Source organism: Sander vitreus, chromosome 21 (assembly GCF_031162955.1).
Source record: "Sander vitreus isolate 19-12246 chromosome 21, sanVit1, whole genome shotgun sequence".
In the NCBI taxonomy this organism is placed as follows: domain Eukaryota; kingdom Metazoa; phylum Chordata; class Actinopteri; order Perciformes; family Percidae; genus Sander; species Sander vitreus.
In genome coordinates this window covers 5,396,316-5,418,132 of record NC_135875.1, presented here as the reverse complement: position 1 = coordinate 5,418,132, position 21,817 = coordinate 5,396,316, and the positions used below count along the sequence as shown (strand labels likewise).

The 21,817-nt window shown below is 42.2% G+C and overlaps 1 protein-coding gene across 2 annotated transcripts in view; it reads left to right on the top strand.

The window, feature by feature from the left end:
* etv4 (ETS variant transcription factor 4) overlaps positions 1-21,817 on the top strand; it is a 34,876-nt gene that overhangs the window by 6,890 nt on the left and 6,169 nt on the right. For both annotated transcript variants that reach the window (XM_078278592.1, XM_078278591.1), the window contains exons 4-7: positions 130-183; positions 17,325-17,454; positions 18,084-18,266; positions 18,575-18,981. In XM_078278592.1, the coding sequence (XP_078134718.1) occupies positions 130-183; positions 17,325-17,454; positions 18,084-18,266; positions 18,575-18,981 (774 nt within the window). The remainder of the gene's footprint in view (positions 1-129; positions 184-17,324; positions 17,455-18,083; positions 18,267-18,574; positions 18,982-21,817) is intronic.

Sequence of the window (21,817 nt, the reverse complement as noted above, 5' to 3'; positions counted from 1 at the left end):
CTCAGATTTCAAGGAAGAGAACAAGTAAGACAGAATGAGGGAGAAAGGAGAGACGGAGAAAGGTCAGATTTTGTTCAAAATATAATAATAATGTTATTAAATTTATGGTCTCTCTTTTTCTAATTTCAGCTCAGGTTCCAGACAGTGACGAGCAGTTTGTTCCTGATTTCCATTCTGAGAACTGTGAGTACTTTCAATTTCTGTGTCCTCTGAATGTATGTCTCCATTCACCCAAATCAGTTTTTTGAACTATATATTGCACAGATCATATCTTCTTTTTATTGTTTATTCAATCATGCATTGTTCTGTGCAACATACAGAGCATGTGCATGGACAGTCTCACCCATCTTTCAGATTTGGCCAGTCGGCCTGCCCTTATAAATTCCAGATAAAGTATGCATGTCATGAGAAAGTGAGGACGAAACCAGTGGTCAAATTTGGGCTGTGAAACCGCCAGAGGCTTAGGTGGGGATACTGTCACCCGCTGATGTTACAGTAATCTCTTTGGCAGACAAAGCTTTGCAGAAACAGAAGGCCTAATGAGCCAGTCTCATGAAGTAAATTTGGATGCCGACATTATGTGCTGCCGTCATCCATTTGCATGCCTTTGAAAAGCTGAATGGGTACGGCCCAGGAAACCAGTAAAATATTATTCAGGGCCCAGGTACAAAGATGGCCCTTTGTGCACATCGGAAGGTGTAAAATGGAAAAGCAAATTCCTGGGCTGCACAACTGAGTGGCTATTTGAATGAGTTTCCCTTTCTTGTTGTCTTAACAATGGCGATTCAGGATCTGGGTGGGAGTACGCGTTGCTCTACAAACAGTTTTTTCTGTCCCATTCAATGCAGTGCGGGCTTCTCCATCTTTAGCAATGACACAAAATTTTCAATTCAATTTAATTTATTTATAGTGTCAAATCATAACAGCTATAAGTTATCTCCGGACACTTTACAGATAGAGTAGGTCTAGGCCACACTCTGTAATTTACAGAGACCCAAAAATTCCCCCCCAGCAGCAAACATTTGGACAAGCAACAACAAGGAAAACAGTGGCAAGGAAAAATTTCTTTTAAACAAGCAGAAACCTCAGGCAGAACCAGGCTCTTGATGGACGGTCATCTGCCATTGGGACACAGAGACACAGATACAGATATACAGAAATATGATTCATAATAATTATAGCAGTTGGCATGAAATGGTTAGCGAGATAACTGGAAATAAGTCAGGAATAATCTCACGCCCAAAGCAAAACTGAAACCTTTCAGTCCCAGTCAAAGTCACTTCCCCTAGCCCTAACCCATGTGTCTTTTGTGTGTAAACATCATCTGATTTAACCAGCTCCAAGTCACAACTTCTTAGCCCCTCGGTGACACATGCCCTGTGCAACATTGTCGCTGTCTGTTGGCCAACAATGCAGTGCAGGAAGTGCAGATGAACCCCAGGGCACGCAGGGGTCATGTCTACTTAACCCCCTGACCTGTCAGCCAATCAGCTGTCAGGCCTTTGCCAACGGTTGAACAGGGTATGATTTGCAGGGTCACAGGGGCTTCAGTTTGACGGGCAGCTCTCTTATACGCGGCAGAGACACTCCCGTGTTGACAGACAGTGTCCCTGCTGGTCACAGTCAATAGCCGCAGAGTCCACTTCGAGCAACTCTATTCAGCTTTGATTTATGGAAAATTGAAGCTGACAAGCGACTATAAATATAATCATTTTTTTTGTTTGTTCTAGATCCTGCATGTGGTCTATTAAATGCATAAAAAAGGCTCATCTTTTCCCATGCTTAGCTGAAAGGCATTCTCAGTGTCTGGCGTACTTCTTTTTTTTTTAAACAGGTGACTCACCAGTTTTGGAAACTAGCACATAAAAAAAAAAAAAGAGCATAAAAGCAAAGCCCTAATCCCAGGTGACCGGAATATAATTGAGGCTTGCATTGAAAACGGCGCCCTGGTAAAATTAAACATTGTTGTTTACCGAGTCAGGTAGTTACCTGCATGGGTGTGGTGTTGACGGAGAGGGGAGAGAGACGGAAAGAGGGAGCCAGAGAAACAGCAAAAGAAGAGAAGCAAAAACACTGGGACATGTTGGAATGCTAGATTGGGGAAAGAGGAGTGTGTCTGGGGGGGGGGCAAAGGAGGCATTGTGCAATACCTGCACATCTGGTAAATCTATCTCATCTGGTCCATTCTCCCTCAGTTCACAGCTAACAAGCGTGCTCTGTCTGCAGGCTGTTATTAAGAGAAGGTTATGCAAACATGCAACTTTAATGTACTTGCTGACCTGCCTGTGTGTGTGTGTGTGTGTGTGTGTGTGTGTGTGTGTGTGTGTGTTTAAAGGTAATTGAGCCATTGGTGATAACAGCACGCCAATTTTTTCTTCCATTGAACTAATGTGATTGGCCCTGCATAGAAGCCTTAAAAAGAAGGATGTGATTTTAATCTTGTGTTCATCAAGAGGAGCTAAGGACTCATGTTTCATTTTCGGGCGCTGACAGCACCTTCAGGGGTTCTCCTTCGCCTGACGCTAGGCTGCTGAACTGATTCCTTTGTCTGTTTACTGCCTGCGGGGAAGAAACACATGGAGGTGTCAGTCAAATTAATGGTGCAGATACTTAATTAAAAATAGTTTGAACATGTTTACTTTTTGTGTTAAAAACACTAAAAGGCCAGCGTTGGAGGGTTTACCGAGGCACTGCGTGCGCCGAGAGCTCGTTCTTCTTTGTCCAAGTATGTTGTTTACACTTGGAGCAGCTCAAGAGATGTGACCCATTCATAAATTTTCTTCCCTGTGTGCGTAAGAGGAAGTGTGCCTCCCCCTCTCTCTCTCTCTCTCTCTCTCTCTCTCTCTCTCTCTCAGTCCTCCGTCTCGCTCGGTCTTCATTCATAAAAAAAGCCCCCCCCTCTGACACCCCCTCCTCTCCAAGTGGATACTCCAAACCCCTCCCTCCCTTCCTGTGTCTGTACAAACTAAAGTCGAATTTAAAAATCTGGACGCTCCCCCCTCCCCTCCCCTTTCCCTTTTCTCTGTACCTCTCTCTCTGTCTCTCTCTACACACACATTGAGTGTTCCAAGATGTGAACTAATCCAGCGATTTCGAAGCTGTGTGGGACGATTGTTTAGTTTTGTGCCTTGCAGTAATTATATAGGAAGTTGTGGCTATAGAATGCCGTTACAGTGCTTTTCAGAAAGCAAGTTTAGCAAAGGAGAGAAAGCAAGAAAAGAGAGGAGAGAACAGAGGAGAGGAAGTAGAGAAGAACAAACTCAACTTTAAAATCTGCCTCTTTTTTCATTCAATTGATAAACTACATCTCATCTTATCATATTAAATAGTCTTTGTGTTGGTTTGTTTGCAACATTTTCTTTTATTACAGTATATGATACAGTGGGGCTGCTAAATTAATTTCTTGATTGCTCATTTGATCACAGTTTCCTAAAGTCCAAGGTGGTAGCTTCAAATGGCTTGTTTTGTCTGCCCAAAACCCAAAGATATTCAGTTCACTATCACATAAGTCAAAGGAAACTAATCACAATTGAGGCTGTAGAACCAGGTAATGTGGACTTAAATGATATATAATAATCAAAAACAGAAAAGAAAAGTTCCAGTAACCCAGCTCTGTCCAAATCCTCCCAGCAGTGTGTCTCTCTGGCTCTGTGTGTTCTGCTTTGTCATGAATTCACAGCCTTCCTCTTGTTTGGGTTGTTTTTCTGGATCAGAACTGGCCCAATCAGGCCCTATTTGAAGCATGGGGCGATGGGCGAATTGAGCCCCTCCCTCTCCAACTCCCTCTCTCCCCAAAAGAGAAACATGCAGCCCTGTGTTCTCCACTTTCCAAAATACAGCTGCTATGCAACAAAGTGCTCAAAAACAGCCAGGTGCCTGCCAGATATGCATGGATACCGCTCACTCGCTCGCTCTGGGCAGAGGAGGCTTCTTCCATGTCTGTGTTTGTTGCTGGTTTTGTTTTGCTTATGAATACAATGTTTGATTTATCTCTTACGTGAACAGATGATTTCTTTTGACAGCCTCTTATCCACTTACTCTGCGCACACATAAACACACTTGGCCTGGGACACACACACACACACACACACACACACACACACACACACACACACACAAACTTTAGCCCTGCAGTTTTATGAATGGGTTGGTTGTAAAAGACTGGCTGAGGCAGCACATTGAGTTAAGGGGAGTGAACCTTCATTCATGACTTTGGGGGACGTTATTCCACCACTAACAACTATGAGAGGTGCAGGCCTACTTTTCTGTCAGCTTTCAACTTTCAAGATCTAAGCTTTTTTCTATTTTTTTTATCTATAAGATCCATGCTTTTATTTGCACTTTACATCTTGTGTGTTTTCAGGTTGGGATCCTAAAAAAAAGACACTAAAGTCATCCAAAAGTCATTGCTAGTAAACAACATTATTTGGTCATCTTTAGTCAATCAAATCCAATGAAAAAAGCATTGTAAAGGCCAGGCATGTAGGGTAATAGGCGTTTAACAGCTTCCACTGGGGAAGTAAAAGCTGTACTTCTGCGTGTTGATTCAGAACAGTCCTGTCAAAGCCAGGGGGCCGCAGGGATTTGAGCCAGGCAGCACAGCCCGAGTGTCAGCAGCATAGCTTTGTGAATGGACGGCAGTGTGTGTTTTATTACACGAGAGTGAGAGGAGGTGTGTGTGCAAGGAAAAGAGAGAGTGTATGTGTGTGTTAGTACATCCCTGCAATGCTCATGTGCGAGCATGTGCATTTCTATGTCTGTGTTGGGGTGTTCATTCCAGCAGGACAGCTCAGTGCTTTCTGCAGCTGGAATGTTTTCTCTTTCGAAGGCGAGCGCAGACCAAAGAGGGGAACAGATGCTGTGAAAGAGAAGGGGCGAGGCCATAAAAATAACAGTAGTTGAAATTGGAGCAATCATTAATAATACGATTCTGGGAGTACAATCATTCATACATGGCAGGGATAAAGTCCAGTTTGGACATTTTGCATGTTGAAGTATAATCCCAGTTTATTATAATTTGGGTTTTAGTCTAGTTTTGGCCATCATAAAAGTGAGATCTGGAAATGTGGCGACTTTGGTAAAAGTAGTCAGACAGGGCAAGAAAGGTCAGAGATGTTGTAAACAAGCCCCAAGGTTAGACAAACTTATTTGGAAGAGAAAACAGTTCATAGACAGGCTTTCTAGTTTCTAGATTTACCGTACTTGTACACACTGAGGGATCCCATTGAGGGATTATTGCGACACCTTTCCGAAAATGACTCAACAACAACAAAAAAACACTGGCAGGTGTGCAAAGGCGTTCTCAGCAGATTTGAACTTTTGTTCAGATTTCCCACAACTTTTCATACGTGCAACACCATGAATACCTTCGAGCAAAGACTGTTTGAAAGTGTTTGTTGTTATCCTCATTTGAACCATAATGTTGTCTCCCCCTTCTCTACGGTGACAGGCTTTCCACCTTGTTCTAGTTGATTTCAACCCCAACCGCAAACCTAAATGCTGTTTCTTTGTTATAGCAATGCCACCATGTTCCCAGATCTTAGCAGTTACTTTTGTGAGTACAGTGTTGTCATAACCCTTCAAACTTATGGACAAAACTATGAAAATAAAACCCAAGTTGTAACAAAGCGCAGTTATCCTTCAGGAGCTTTTTTTGCTTTCCTTTCTTGGCCAGAATTGATACTCGGATCTCACTCTGTTTCCCCACTTTCATATGCCTGACAATCCAACACACACACACAACACACACTGCACATGAGTGGAGGAGGTGGCTGCAGAACGTGGACCTTATAGTAACCTGCTGACACAGAGCAGTAGGTGTGTAGAGCAAGCTGAGAGCCAGCGTACGGCCGTATCGATCCTCGCTGATCCAGGAGAGGAGTAAGAGGAGATGGAGGGGGTTGATAGATGACTTGATAAAAGATAAAGCACAGATAAATCAGCATCAAGGCAGATAGGGGAAGGAGAGTGGTAAGAGCGGGTCAAACGTGCCGTCAAGAATTACGGTCGAGATCCTGATCAAGAAACTGAGAGAGGCTGAAAGGGAGGGTGTGGGGTGTGGGGGTTTGCAAGAAGAGCAAGAAGAACTGTGGATGTGGCATGTGCGCTGATAATTCCAAGCAAGGTGTCCGGGCCTTTCTGTGTGTGTTATCTTCCTCTGATAAGCCAGATTTCGCCTTGAAACGCCTGCTCAAAACACACGTAGCACCAGAGCAATCCTCGAAGTGGAATGCGAAGGATATAGACTACTTATATGGGGACTCAAGACTTGATTTGGACTCGACAGTTGGTGACTCAACTACTACACTGCCATCTGAATAAATCTACTACTGTGTCATCACCACACACACACACACACACACACACACACACACACACACACACACACACACACACACACTCTCACCCCTCCCTTACATCCACGATACCCTGGTGGGCAGTGGGAGCTCATTATATCATTTCAGTAACAGTGTGGGGGTGGATCGATCGCTACATTAAACATTAAGAGGGGACAGCTATATTGGGGGCTGAGGGATTGAGAGTGAGGAGTCAATATTGTGCCAGATTAATTACATCCACCCCTCGCCTGTGACGAGATGTCCCTCTCGCTGCACATGTCTCGGGACAGGGATGTATTGTATCGGGTCTACTAAACAGCAATGGAGCAGTGCGATTTATGACTGGTCAATGGCCATTTATAAAAAGCCAACGCGGCACAATTGAAAGTGAAGTGGACAATAGGGAAAAAGTGAGATGTCAGAACATTTACCGATTAAAATTGTGATCCCTTGATTCTACCAAGACCATGGAAAAATTAAGTTAATATTAACTTTATCATGATATTTTCTTCTTTTACAATGTCAGGGTTGTGTAAATATACTGTGAACTCTCATTTGTACTTAAAAGAATTCTATTGTTCTGCCGCCATAATCCGTTTTTTATATTCTCCTCCATCACATTCTTGCTTAGGCCGAGTATCCATCTTTTCTGGATAGCACAAAACAATTATCTACAGCACTATACAAAGAGTAAATCAGGATTAATTGTCCATGGCTGATATCCCTCATCAGTGCTGAATGATATAGAGTTCAAAGCTAAAATACTCAAAGCTAAAAGTGCAGAGGTTATTGTGAGGGGAAAAAATCTGAGCGTAGGCCTACTTGTTAAAACAAGAACATTCCCATCACTTCAGATAAATACTGCAATATATTTCCAGTTGATGAAAGGGAAGTGAAACTTTGATGTTTTCAAAGAAAATGTCCTTTCCCATGATTGGTGTCATTCAGACACTACATCCTGTTAGCCAACACAACATGATGCACCAAACACCGCTTTAACCAATAAAAAAAATAAATCCCATTTGTGAGAAGGGCCGCGGTGCTGCTGTCCAGGCCAATCATCTGTCTCGCTAATACCATTGTACTTTCCATCAATCTCGTTAGGCTTGTTTGGCAGGTATCTGACAACCATTCTTTAAATATTCAAGGAGCCTGAACCATTATCAGATGAGAGAGGATGACCTGTAAATCAGATAGAGCAGACACTAATGGATCCAACACTCCTGGGCTCCCTGAGCAGACAGATACTGAAGCCACTCTTGGGCCTGTTGGTTCTCAGAGATGAGGATGAGTTTGTCAGTGCTGGTCAGGCTCTCTATCTTTCTGTCTTCCTGATTGTGCAGTGACCTGAGAAGCACACACACATGTCCAGCACATGTTTCCATGCATCAGTGGAATGACTGCATACACTCTGCAGTCGAAATGGTCTGGATCATATTGTTAAGCCTTGCTTCCTTTCCCTCTCTCACTCTCTATTTAGGCCTATCTCACTCTCCCTCTTGCTCTAAATGTTTCCACTGAACCTACAAAGCCAAAACACATAATACATATTTGATCAAAATAGAGTGAACAACAGAATCTGACTTTTTGATTTGTTATACTAAACATAATATGTATAATGGTGTTAGGAGTCTATTTATTTTTTACCTTGTACATACACATATTCATGCTTTCTAATTCCTTAGTTTGTGTATATGTGAGGTAAAGCCCTATCTACTGACAACATAAAAAGTAGGCCTAAGCTATGGTTTTAGAAATGGATATAATTCTAGATTAATGCATGACATAAAAAAAACATAATTTGCTGCTGTTATTTATCATTGGTCTACAATTAAAGTTCAGTGGCTTAATATAATAGTTGTATGGTGTTTTAGATGCACTTAGCTGGAGAGGTGGAGACCGACACAATGTCAAGTACCCGGTGTGGGAAAACCACAATGCGCATGCCCAAAGCCTTTACCAATGAAAGCGGATGGCACAAACCAAGCATGATGCCAGGTGGGAGTGTTGTCGTCATATGTTCATTGACAGCAACTGCGCCCACCACGAATGATGTGAAATATCTCCTACAGTACACATTTAAAGTCTGTTTTAGGAAGAAAAACTTAAACACATCGGTGCTCACCAAGGGATATTGTTATAAACTAAACCGTTTGTAAAACTTAATCCGATTTAACGTGGAGTGGCACTCGACGACAAATTAGCTCACTGCTAGCTTGTCAGAGAAGACACTTTTATTTTTTTATTTGTTTAGCTAGCTTCCCGCGTTTGTTATTCGGAGGGGATGGTGCCGTTAAGTATCTCAAACATTTTTCTGAGAGGGTTACCAAACATGAAAGCAGTACAAAAACGTGGTAAAGTTGGACTTCTTCGGCAAACGTTACCCAAACACATACAAACGGGGACTTAAGCAGTAACGCACAGGAAGTTGAGGAGAACAGGTATGTGCTGCTCATTCGAAATATCACCTGTGTTAAACTGTGTGGGCAATTGTGTAATGTTTTGGTGTAATGTAGCTGTTGCCTCACCGGTTCTTTTTACCTAAAACACCACTGACAAGGGAGTATCGTGAAGGAGAATAAGCAACTTGTCTCGCTAAAAAGTAGCCTAGCTTAGCAGATACCACTTCCGGTTTGTGAGATGCGTGTCTGCCGACGCCATCTTGCTCCAGAGTGAGACCCATGATATTACCATAAGACCATTCTGACCATAAAGACTAGAAAAATATGCTTTTAAATGTTCATGCAAAAGAAACCCCATATACCCATATATGTTAAAAAATCCCAACTTCTCAGCAGAAAAAAACATTACACCCTGGTACAGAAAATGGTTTTGGTCTCTTTAATCTACTGGGTATACTTCTTATATTATTCACCCATAGAAATGATGTTAATGCTTAAAGCGGCGTAACGTTTTTGCAATAAAAAACAAAGCTAGAAACTGAGAAATTGCACCCAACTTGGTCTGAGAAAGCCAAACATACCACTGTGTGCAGCACCTTCAAACTTACCTTTTAAAGTATAGGTTATATCTAACTTATAATGCATATGTTGACAGTGAACTACTTTTTAAATCACACTGCTGCTTTTCCCTATAACGCCTCCATCTCACCACAACAGAGCCATGTATTCAGCTAGCAATTAATGCCATTTGAATCGTTAGCTTCCTTTTTAGGGGTCCAAGCCCGAGTCTGCAAGAACGGGCAATAGCAAAGCTATGATGTTCTTACAGCAGGGCTGTAGAACCCTATTGTTTTTCTACTGATTATTATTCTTCTCCGCCTAAAACTCCGACTACAGCCTAAACCGTACATGGTGGGGGGTTGGCATTTTCAGGAATGGTCCAGAACTCCGCAAGGACCTCAGGCGCAATTCAATTCACAACAACAATCAACAATTCACCCACTTCCACCACTAGGTGGCGCTATAGCAGAAAAAACGCGTTTGGCCCTATAACTCCCACACCGTACACCGTACATTCAAAAACCATACATCCACGCATTCCCTGGATCCAACTGAATCACGTGATATAGGCCACGCCCATTTCCGCCTAAACTTTTATGCGTGAAAAATCGCGATTCATCAAAAACCTACTTTTTCGAACTCCTCCTAGACCGTGCGACCGATTGGCACGAAATTTGGCAGGTAGCATCTGCAGATGGGCTGGACAAAAAGTTAATAAAAAGAATTTTGATAGGCTAAAAATTGCAAGTTTTACTTTCGCTCATCCAATTTTTACAAAATTTGTTGGGTACCATCTTGGGTCACTCCTGAGGCCAACCCTAGAGTGGGGTACTGAGGGGTCAAAGTGGGCGTGGCCTATGGGACCCACGTCTAAATTTACTACTTACACTAACGTGAACAACTTTAAATTTACAGCGTAGCTAGACAAGGGGTCATGGACAACACCTACCAAAAATTACACATGTGGACCACTAGGTGGCGCTATGTTTTATTTTTTTGCCTTTAACTCCCACATTACACATTAAAAATCCTTACATCCACGTGTTCCTTGAATCAAGCTGAATCACATGATATAGGCCACGCCCATTTTCGCATTTTCCCAATGCGCAAAACCAACTTTTTCGAACTCGTCCTAGGCCGTGCGACGGATCAGCACGAAACCTGGTACGTAGCATCTCCAGATGGACGTGACCAAAAGTTACTCAAGGAATATTGCTACGTTAAAGTATGCGCATTTGACGACCAAACAAATTTTCTTAGTTAGCTACCGCACACGTATCATATCATATCTCGACCAAATTAAATGTTATCAGCAAGGAACTTGAGATCATTGTTCAACATCCCACTACAATGCTCTGTACCAAATTTGGCAAAGATCGGCCTTTAGGGGGCACTATAAGCAACGTTACTTGTTTTGGCCAATAACTCAATGCATTTAAATGGGAAATTTGCAATTGGAATATCTCTGCCACAGTAAATGCAATCAACACGAAACTTGTGGTGCTCGTTCGGCATGCCGCTCTGAGGCTCTGTACCAAATTTGGCGAAGATCGGCCATTAGGGGGCGCTATAATCAACGTAGACGAGTTTTGGCCCTTTTACTCTATGTTAATGCCATATTTGCAATGGGAATGTACCACAGACCTTGCAGCTCACACTTCTCAATATTTACTGATGTTTGCCTCCTACAGTTAGGTTTTGGTTTTCACTTTTGTGTGCTCCTTTGGTTTTTTACAATAAACAAACTTCTTAAGCCACCTGACAAAGTTTCTACAACCTTCACAGTGGACAAATGCAACTCTTTTCTCTCACTTTTTCAATCCAAAATCAACTCCATAGGCGCCGATGAAAATACTGAGCACCTACGTGTGCCAGACTGCCAGTAGGCTACATTCATTTACAGTTAAACATTGCAGTTGGTGCTAAGTGGAGAGTCTGTCATTGTGTGATTGGTTATGTCGGTGGCATTGATTCTTAATTTCCCACAAAGCTGATCGCGGTAACGTGTCCGTTGAACTTTCATGAAATGAAGACAGATTCAGCAACTGCATGGCCTATTTCTCGCTTAAAATGTTTTCAGAAACACGTTTCGGTGAACTATTTTAGTACAATATGAGATCGTATTCTGAACAAGCCGCCATGACAGTCTGGCTGTGAATTTCCGGAGAAAAAAGACCCACGTGACGCGTTCGTCCTATCAGCTGCCGGTTTTCATTTTCTGGGAAACAATACAGAAGCGCCGCCTGCTGCTATAGAGACGTATTACGTTTCGTGCACGCACAGAGCGTACGCTCAAGTCATCGTCGCCTCAGTGTGTTTTGAGGCATTTTTTTGGACCTCGGGGACCCGACTGATCAGTCCGACTGGCTTTTCTGCCGACGGTCGGCCGTCTGGTTGGTGTGTAACCTCTCTAAGTGTCTGTACAGTAGGGGTGTGACGAGACACCCAGCTCACGAGACGAGACACGAGATTGGGTTCACGAGATCGAGACGAGATTTTAACACTATTTTACAGAAAACTTGAATTAATGAATTAAGACTGGAAAAATAGTCCTTTTTATTCAATCGAAAGTCACAAAATGAAAACGGAGCACTGAAAGGTTTTGCCTTTGATGACTGGCTTCTCATCTGTATAACTAACAGTAACACTGTTACTTACTCCATATGTATGGTTGAGAGAGAGTCTTTTCACTCATAGAACCGAGATTACAACATAACTAAGCGTTTTCTGGCAGAAGTTGAGACCAAATGTTTTGTACTTTTATTTGTCATTGTACAGTAGACAAGAGAGAAATATAGTTTTTTGTACTATTGTTTCACATTGTTTACGTTCGTAAGCACAAATGAATTACCATCAAACACTCAACAGATGATTTTTGTGAAGACAGATGCTATTTTCTCCTCCTCTGCATTTTATTAATTGCAGCACTAATGGGGACAAGATGAGATCTTGTCACATCTCTACTGTACAGCATACTGAGATCTTGTGCCGCTTGTACTGCACATGTGCATTGCATATTATGTGAGATAAGAACCAGATCTCCAGATAGCACTGAGAGAGTTCCTGTAAGAGTACGACTTGAATGTTATTTTTATGATTGGACCTATTAAGTGTATATTTACGTTACGCTCACATGTTCTTTGGTTTAGCTAGAGATCCAGTCACCCTGTTTGACACTGGGGCTGATGTCCAATGTGTTATTGTGAGCGAGGCTGTCATGTGCTGCAGACTTCCAGAGGCTTAAGACTTGGACATGTCGCACATAAACATCCAATGTAAGACTCTCCAGATCCACTGCTGTCTTCATATTGGATTTCCCTACACAAGAGCCTTTATTTGGTAGGAAATTCTCTGTCTAAAATAAGATAGGGGGGTTCATAGTGAGGTCTTGTCACACTGCTTGAAACGGCTAAATCACAAGTGATATTAAAATGTTTTGACTGCTATACACAAGAGTTTGATTCCCTGGTTTTGTACAAAATACTTTTGTTTTATTGAAGAGCAATAATATACAATAGTTTGGTTTACTTTTTGTATATAGGCCTATATGTAAATATTAGTTCTACTCAACCTATTTTCATTTATATATTTAATTACAATGTCACACAGCTCTGTTACACTTATGCTAGTAGATCGTTGATCAGCTGTTTCTCCGTGAAGGGAGAGAGTGAGAGAGAGTGGTGCGCAACAATCGGCTGTTTTTCCGAAGGGATAGTCAACAAGTCGTCTCTTTAGATCAAATTGTGGTCACCACTACGTATTTTCTTTGTTTTTGGTAGTTGTTGTGTTTGGTGTAGTTTCATCGTCCATACGACTCTGTGATTTACTTTTGTCCGGTCCGCTTCGCGGAACAGATGATTAAGTTAGACTCAATGTTTTCTGTTGAGATGCTGAAGCGTTGACGTCGTGCTATTATTGTGATAAGCTAGTTTGATTTCGCAGTAGACACACTGTACAGAGTTTTCGTTTTAATTAAGTTTGAACTGATTCCAAACTTTGGACACTTTCTGTCGTTTTCTCCAGCCTGTCTCTTCTCTTAGCCCCTTACACTCTTTCTTCATTTTGTAATCAGTCTTCATGGCATGTGGCGCAAGCAGCGTCAGCCCAGTAATAATCCTCCATGCGGGAACACCGTGAGCGATACGTTGATAACATTGATTAAACGAAGCTTCGAGGCAAATCATTTTGCATCGAGATTTTTAGTAATTGAATTAGTCGAGTTACTCGAGGAATCATTTCAGCCCTAGTCTCTTTCAATACCATCTAGGTTCTTACAAAAAGTGTCAGAAATCAAATTTGTAATATTGTAATCTTATTGTATCACCACCACCATTATTTATGTGCGAACTGCTGTTCTAGTTCATCTCTCCGTTAGCTCCATTTGTGATTTCTAGGAATCCAACAGTGTTTCCCAACTTCTTCACACTACTGCCGTATGGTATCAGCTGAGGGGCCCATTGTGTAGAGAAGAGTATGTGTGTGCAGGGGGTGCCATCCCTGCAATTTGTTTGTGGTGGATGTCTGTTGAATGAGGACCCCCCCCTATGTAATGATCCCTCTACTTCCTAAAGCACTCAACCATGACCATCACCTTTCACCCTGCATCCTCCCCCTCTAAGAGCCAACATTTACATATGTAAAAGTCCATCTCCACCCTGCCTTAAGCTGTGGGTCATCTCTATACGTAGCGCTCATAATAGGGAGTGAATGGGAGACGGAAAAGAATACCTCAAAATAAGGAAGGAGGAGATAAGACAAGTTTGGAGTGAGGAAGAAGCCTTTGACCTTATCAGTTTAGGAGGTGCTGGGAATCTGCCACATGCAGCCCAATGCCGAAGGAGAAAGTACAGACAGTAATCTAAAGGAGCGTGCATGCCCAGGCCCACGCATAAATACTTACATATACCTTTTTGCGTTATCTCAAAATTGCCTGTTTTAAAAGACAACAGTTATTGTGTACTGTGTCTGTCTTTTCACTTCCAAACACTTCCGGTCCTTCACACTCTGTGCTTAAGCTTATGAACCAACCCGCCCTGACTTGGTGTAGAAAATAACCTATGAAATATGAGGATCTCTGTGAAAGGGTGATGTAACATTTAACAAAGGAGTTAGAGGAGGTCATATTGCCCCAAATAAATGCAGGAAGGGATGGGAACCTGAAGAACATAACTCCCTGGATCCGTTTACAAGACTGCCACCACCTTATAAACTTTAGCAGGGAGATTTACTGTGAAATGCCAGATAGTTTGTAGATGGGTGTTTTTTTTTGTTTTTTTTTTAATTTAAGGTCTATTCTTTGAACAGGAAGTCTCCTGACTTTTATCTAGCGTTACCATCAGGTACATTTTATTTGTTAAACTTTGTTTATGACCCAATGCTTGCCCATCAGCCTCAGCTCTACTACGGTGAACATGGTTAACTTTATAGTTGGTAAACGTCAGCATGTAAGAATCGTCATTGGGAGCATATTAGCATGCCGACAGCCTCAAAGAGCTGCTAGCATGGCTGTAGACTCCCAAGTTTTGTTCAAATTTGTTTATTAATCAAAATCATAAGACATTTCAGAAGTATGATGACTTGAGTTTTCTATTTTCTCTTTAGTTCCTACTAATTCCTACTGCTGAATCGGAACATCAACCATCTCTATCTAATTGGAAACGCAAGCGATGCAACAGACAGCAATTACAATCACAGACAAATACACAAACACAAAAAGCTTTCTGATGCTCATTTACCAAATTAATTAATAATCCAGAAAGGTCACACACAAATAGCTCAAACACACATACACAGACCCCTCAACACAGCCGACGCTGTTCCCAGTCAGGACTGTTTGAAATGGAACATCCTCATAAACCGAGAGCCACATCAAGGGAAATATTTCTGCCAATCGCATTAGTGGCTCTACTTGGCTGCACCATGAGTGTACACTCTCGGAGGACTGTTTGCAGTTCATGACCATGGTAGAGAAAGGGGGGGAATGTCAATAGACGAACACACTCGTATTATTAAAGCGGCAGTCATGTGCCACCCTCTGTGTACTAGCAGACGAGCTGTCGGAGACTTAGAGGAGGCTGGAATCCCATCGCGTCTGTCTGGGAAATCTGGGTAAATGCTCTCTAATCCTGTTGATCCTCCGCTAAAGCCAACACTTCCTCACCTGCCTGCCTGCCATGGGAGAGTGAGTACAGACTAGAAATAGGAAGGTTATGATGAGGAGTAGTGCTGTTTTGATAGTTGGACTCGGTTTATCATTTTAATGCATGTTCGAAGTCAAAGACGTACCATAAGGATCTTTAAATTTAAAAACTTTTTTTAGCACACAAGATTATGTAGGTGTTCATGAATGATAACCCACCTAAGCTGTTTGATCACTACTTGCTCACTCTCATTTTGGATACCAATTTAAAAAAAAAAAAAACTGAAACTAGGGCTGCAGCTAACAATTATTTTCCATATCACTTTTCATTTTTTTTTTCTAGTCTATAAATGATCAGAAAATACTAAAAAATGCAAATCAAAACATCCCAGAACCCCAAGTGACATCTTGTATTTGCTTGTTTTGTCCGACTAACCGACAGTTACAATTATTTAAACAATACATCTTTGCATTCGAGAAGCAGGAACCAGTTGACAGTGCATTTTTACCTTTTTTATAAATTACTTAAACGTAAGTTAAACATAGTTTAACTTTTTGTTGATCCACTCATCAAGTCAGAACTAAATGAAACTCTTTCAAATATTAACGTTTAAATCCTGAGCATGACAGCAGATCCTCAAGGCTGTTTGTAGTTTATGTCACTTTTTGTTCACTCCATTTTTCCTCCTTTTTCTTCCTTCGTCTTTTCACTTTCTATCTCTAGCCTTAGTGAAGCAGTCATCTCTGGCCTTATTTAGTCAGCCAGACATTTCTCCTCCTTTTCTTGTGAATGAACGACCGTATGTAATTACCTGGGCTGAGCTTTCAATGTGGCCTGCTCCGTCAGCTCCACACACACACACACACACACACACACACACACACACACACACACTTAGATACACATTTAAGCACACACACACACATTCACAAGCATGCACATGGATACAGACTAGCCGAGATTACTAATATACACACAAATGCACACTTACACACACACACACACACACACACACACACACACACACACACACACATAAATACAGGCCTCCCCAGCTGGAAGTGCACAGCTGCTGCTGTTTACCCTGTCGGGACCAGAAAAACATCCTGTACAGTTCTCTGGGTGAAAACCTCCCCTCACATAATAAACACAAGCCCTCGGCACAGTTTGAAGCTCCACTTTGGGTGGTTTTTGTGGCCATCAAGGCAAAGGTCCCCTCCAGCAGTCCAGCTTGATAGACAGTTTGGTGTGCTGGAGATTGAATGGATGCCTTTGGGGAACAATTAAATTGCAAAAATGTTGCTTAATATTTTGGACTTTGAGGGTATACGTGGCATTATCAGGTTATCCCTGTTACCCTCTTTACTCAGGCAAATAGCAAAGCGTACAAGCGATGGCCAACATCTGGATACCAATAGGAAAGAATGCAGAGACACAGAATTAGTTTATGCTGTTCTAACAGAGGTGTGACATTTGCTTTCATCAGTCCATAGACGTCTCTCTGGCCCGTAGAGTTGTTAAGCTTTAAGCTTGACTTTGACAGAGGAAGTTTTGGCTGCTGTTGTGTCTGGAAGAGTGAAGAAAAGTGGGCGAGGACACTTTGAGCTTCTAAATGACTGCTGGAATGCGGTCGTGTGTGAGCGCGTGTGCGTGTGTGTGTGTGTTTATACGTGTCTGCTGCCCTGTGTTTTGCAGCCGACAGTCTCTTAAGCATTTTGGCTGGCACGTAAAAGAGATTCCTGTGCAGACAGAAGTATTTGCTTTTGTGTTTGAGCTTAACGACAGTAGTATCGGGCAGGGCTGTATGAGGAAAAGAATATACATAGCCCGCTGTGTGTGTGCAAACCCTCATCTCTGTTTTTTTTGTTTACTGTCCCATGTAGCGGTGGCATTTCACAGCCCTCCAGTCACTATCAAGAAGGAACCGCAGAGCCCAGGATCCGACCCCAGCCAGTCCTGTAGCCATAAGCAGAGCTTCAGCTACCCCAGTGGAGAGCAGTGCCTTTATGCCAGGTACCTCAAGGTTCTCCTTATTGAAATGCTTAAGTACACGTTGATTGTAGTGTCTTGTCCCTAAACCAAAAAAATAAACATTTTCTACCTCTAGTGATATCTCTAAGAACAAACTTGCATGGGGAATCATACTTTGAATTACTATTTTTCTTCACATCAGGTGTTGGTTTCCCATCTTCTTTCTCAGTTTTTGTTTTCTAGATAAGAGCAAAGAATAGGCTTGTCATATCCTCTTAAATGTTGTCTCTACCAGGCTTCCTTTTAAGCTTTTTCAGCTCTTATTTGAAAAAAAATTCAAATTGTATTTTTATAGGCTGGTTTATTGTCTCTGTGCATATTTACTGACATCCTTTGTTACCAATGGCAGAACAAATGAAACAATTTCTTTATTTTAGCATTTCTAATACAACCCTTATCCATGTTCAATGACCGAGCACTGGTCAGCTGTCATGCATAAGTCAGCACAGCTAAACACTGACCAAATACTATTGACTGCCAAATCCCCACCAAAAAAACATTATCTCGGTTTGTTGTATTGACCCTCTCCATTTGTAACATGTACAACCCTGCTGTAAAATGCACATTTATGCATGTATGCATGTCTTCATGGGTGTGTTCATGTATTTCAGTGCCTATGAGCAGAAAAGGGCTGCAGGAGGAGCCAAGAGCTCCTGCCCAGGGACCCCCATGTCTCCTATGCAGCAGCATTACTCCCCGAAACCTGCCACGGCCGGACGGCCCGACGCTGGCTACATGAACCCCGCTGCCACCTCCCAGCCACTGCCCAGCAACAGTTACCCCATCAACGCCAGGTGACACACCACCACATAAGTCTTGGCAACAGCAGTGATTGACATTTTACCACATGCATGATATTTTGTCATTACTTTTAAAGAAATCATATTATTAACTAGAGCAGGAAGTGTTTTGTAAATAGTGGACATTGTTGATATTTTAACTATAGACATTGTGGTTATATGCTTCTATTACACGTACAATTTTTTTTCAAGTTTAAAATCTGTATTATTCCGATCACAAAAACACAAGGACACTGTTTTGCATATTGCATTGACTAACATAACTGAGATCGTGAAATGAGCTACTGTATCTCATTTCTCAGCTCCAGGTATCAGGGCCCTTCAGGAGACCCCATGTGCCCCCAGTTCCCACCACCAGGCCAGGCCTTTCAGCGCATGCCATCTGCCCCAGCGGGACATTGCAGCAGTGGAGCTGGTGGAGGCGGGGGTGGTGGGCCAGGGGGCGGGGGTGGGGGTGGAGGTTATCATCGGCAGCACTCCGACCCCTGCATGCCCTACCTTCAGCAGAGCTTTAAGCAAGAATACCTAGACCCGTTGTATGAGCGGGCGGCTCACATGGCAGGGCCTGGGCACGGGAGCGGACCGGGACACGGGCACGGACCTCACCCTCATCCCCACCCACATCCACACTCGCACTCGCACCCACACAGGTTTCCACCGGCCCACATGATGGTTAAGCAGGAGCCCACAGACTATACCTACGAACCTGGTGAGTGATAGACTCATTTCACTACAGTTTATTTATTTTGGTGAAATCAGAAGTGCAAATGCTCATCAGTCTCCAAGTCCCAAGATAAGCGGTTGAAGGTTGAAATCTCTGATTTTCCAAACAGTCAAAAACCCCAAAGACATTTTTAAACAATTATTATTTAAAACTGAAAAGCTGCAAATTCTCACATTTTTTATGGGCTAGAACCAGCAAATGTTCAGCTTTAATTTAATTAACCAAAACTGCCAAACAATTAATCCATTAGCAACAGTTAGTTTTCTGTAGATCGAAAAATTGATTTATCAACTAATTGTTTCAGCACTATAGGGGGGATATTCAATTAACTTGCAAGGTTACTGAAGGGCTAGTACTACAAAAAGTAAACCTCATTGAAACGTTGTGTATTATAGAGGCAGAGAGAAGTGTGTTCATAGATCAAAGGTAAAAGAGTGTGGCATATACATTATGTACCTGTGAACTGAATGTAGAATCTTGACAGTGGTTGAGATTATTTATAAGAATTATTGTCAATCTGCCTAAAAAAAATCCCTTTTTAAAGACAAACCTTCCCCTGTGTGCAAAGCTAACACAAGAACAAAATGTCCAAAAGGCAAAACAACTTTTTTCACTGTATCTAGACTCCTACACGACTCCCTCCCTGCCTCCAAAACTCCTCCTTTCAAGTCTCTGACACTTTTGCGAAGAAAGGGGGGGGGGAGTTTTTTTTTTTTTTTTTCTGCTGCAGCTACACTCCTCCCTCCTTCCTTATCCCTCTCTCCCCCCCCCCCACCCCACTGCCCTCTCTGTGAGCGAGAGAGGCAGAGGAATTTCATTGAGAAAATGGAGGGCACTGGAAAGACTAGAGTCCCTGGTGGAGTGCTCCAGGGTCTCAGGTTGCACCAGCGGCTTCCTTTTTCTGCAGGCAGATGAACTCATAATGGAAAAATGAGCGTGGCCGCAGTAACCCGAACCTCTCACTGGCTGGGCTTTGGGAGAGGGTGAGGGGAGGGAGTAATTGGGGTGATGGTGGGTACAGGGTGGGGTGGCCAGCGCAGGCGCTTTAACACTCACATATCACTCAGCATACATGATGTCCACATTCACCTGTATTTAAGCTGCTATAGACTTGGAGCAGAAAAACTATTGTTGAAATTCCCAAAAGTCCCACATGCACATTAGTGGATGGCTACAAAGCATGCCTTCCAGCGCTGAAACCAGCATACTTAATGCATAATAAAAACCAAAAGGAAAAGCGACCTAATTCTTTTCTCTCACTATGTTTTTATACTTGCACTTTTGATAGGGGGACCGGATAGCACTGACAAGGAATCACACAACCTTGAGATAGTACAAAAGGATGTTTTTTTGTGGATAACTGCTGGGAGGAGGAGAAAGTTAAATTAGGTGGAGTTTCCTCATAAGTGTCTCTAAAATGAGTTTGACCAACTGCAGAGGCTGATCAGACATAAAAGATCAGAGTTTATCATTCGTTCGTAAACAGTTACACAATAAACCACACTTTTCATGCGATAATACAGGGGGACAGGAGCCTAGAATCTGGAGATAATGTCAAATTAATTCCGTCTAAAGAGAATGCCAACAGATTTCATTCTTATCCTTCCTTAAAGACAGAATGAGTAGGATTTGTCTATCATTTTTATTTTTTTTTTAAACAACATTCAAAGTTGGCCCCTCCTCCCCAGCTCAATGAGGGTTACGGTGCTTGCCAGCGGGTAAAAGACAACCCCAGATACACTCTCGTTTTGGAACAAGATTTGTCCGCCTTGCTATATTTATTTATTTTTCAGCACTGTGTCCATTTTTGTAGCTTCCTCTTGGATGCATGCTTTCAATCTGGCACCTGGTTGCTATGTTTTTATAGAGGTTGACGTCCTGAACACAGCAAAATAAGAGAACAGTCTCTGCAGAGACAGACACTGCCACACTTTTCTAGTGGGTCATAAGTGATGATTGAGAGGGATTTTGTGGAAGGCATGAATAAAAAGGGATTAGTCATGAGATTCCAGGTATACTTTAACAGTCTAATTAAAAACAATAGTATAAACAGGAGACCTAATGCGCCACCATTTAAATGGAGTAATGTAAATTTAGATGGCAGAAACAGTAAAAAATAGTTTTTTTCAGGCAGGTAATTAGAGATTTCGTTTTTAAAAGAGCTTTTGAATAAATGCATCCTGCAAACAAAACATTAATATGGTTCCTAAAGACAAATGCCTTCAATTGTTGTTTATTTGCTGTTGATTTATAACAATAATATATTTATGTTTATTTAATTGAAAGAGAACCTGTCCCAAACTGTAAAATCATGGGCATGTAATGGAAGAATGGCACTGAAGCATACAAATGAGTTGTAATAAAATAGCATGTAAAGACAACACCAGTGTTTTTGTTTAATGTGAACAATGAAAGCCAAATACCACAAGTCTACAGTTAAAAGCAGGCTTTGAGAATGAAACTAGTTTCACATACAAATTGGTATCGGTTAATCACTGCTATTGTGTCGCATGAAAGACACAAAATGGTCATGCCACTCAGTACACAATTAACCCCGCTGCTCTCACACCCAATCGACCGATCACTCCCTGCTGGGAGCCTGCCATTGCTCGCAGACATATTATTTACAGTATGATCGAGTGCTGCTGCACCAGAATGGAGGGTTTGATTTTCCCCAGTGGCATCTTATCACAGTCACAGTGCTGCAGCTGCATTCCCCAGGAGTGAGTCACGTCCAGAGCCAGAGGCAAAGAGCTACACCTTTTCTGTTTTTATGCTCTTGATCTTCTCGTTCATACAGTTGACAGACAGCATGAAAACG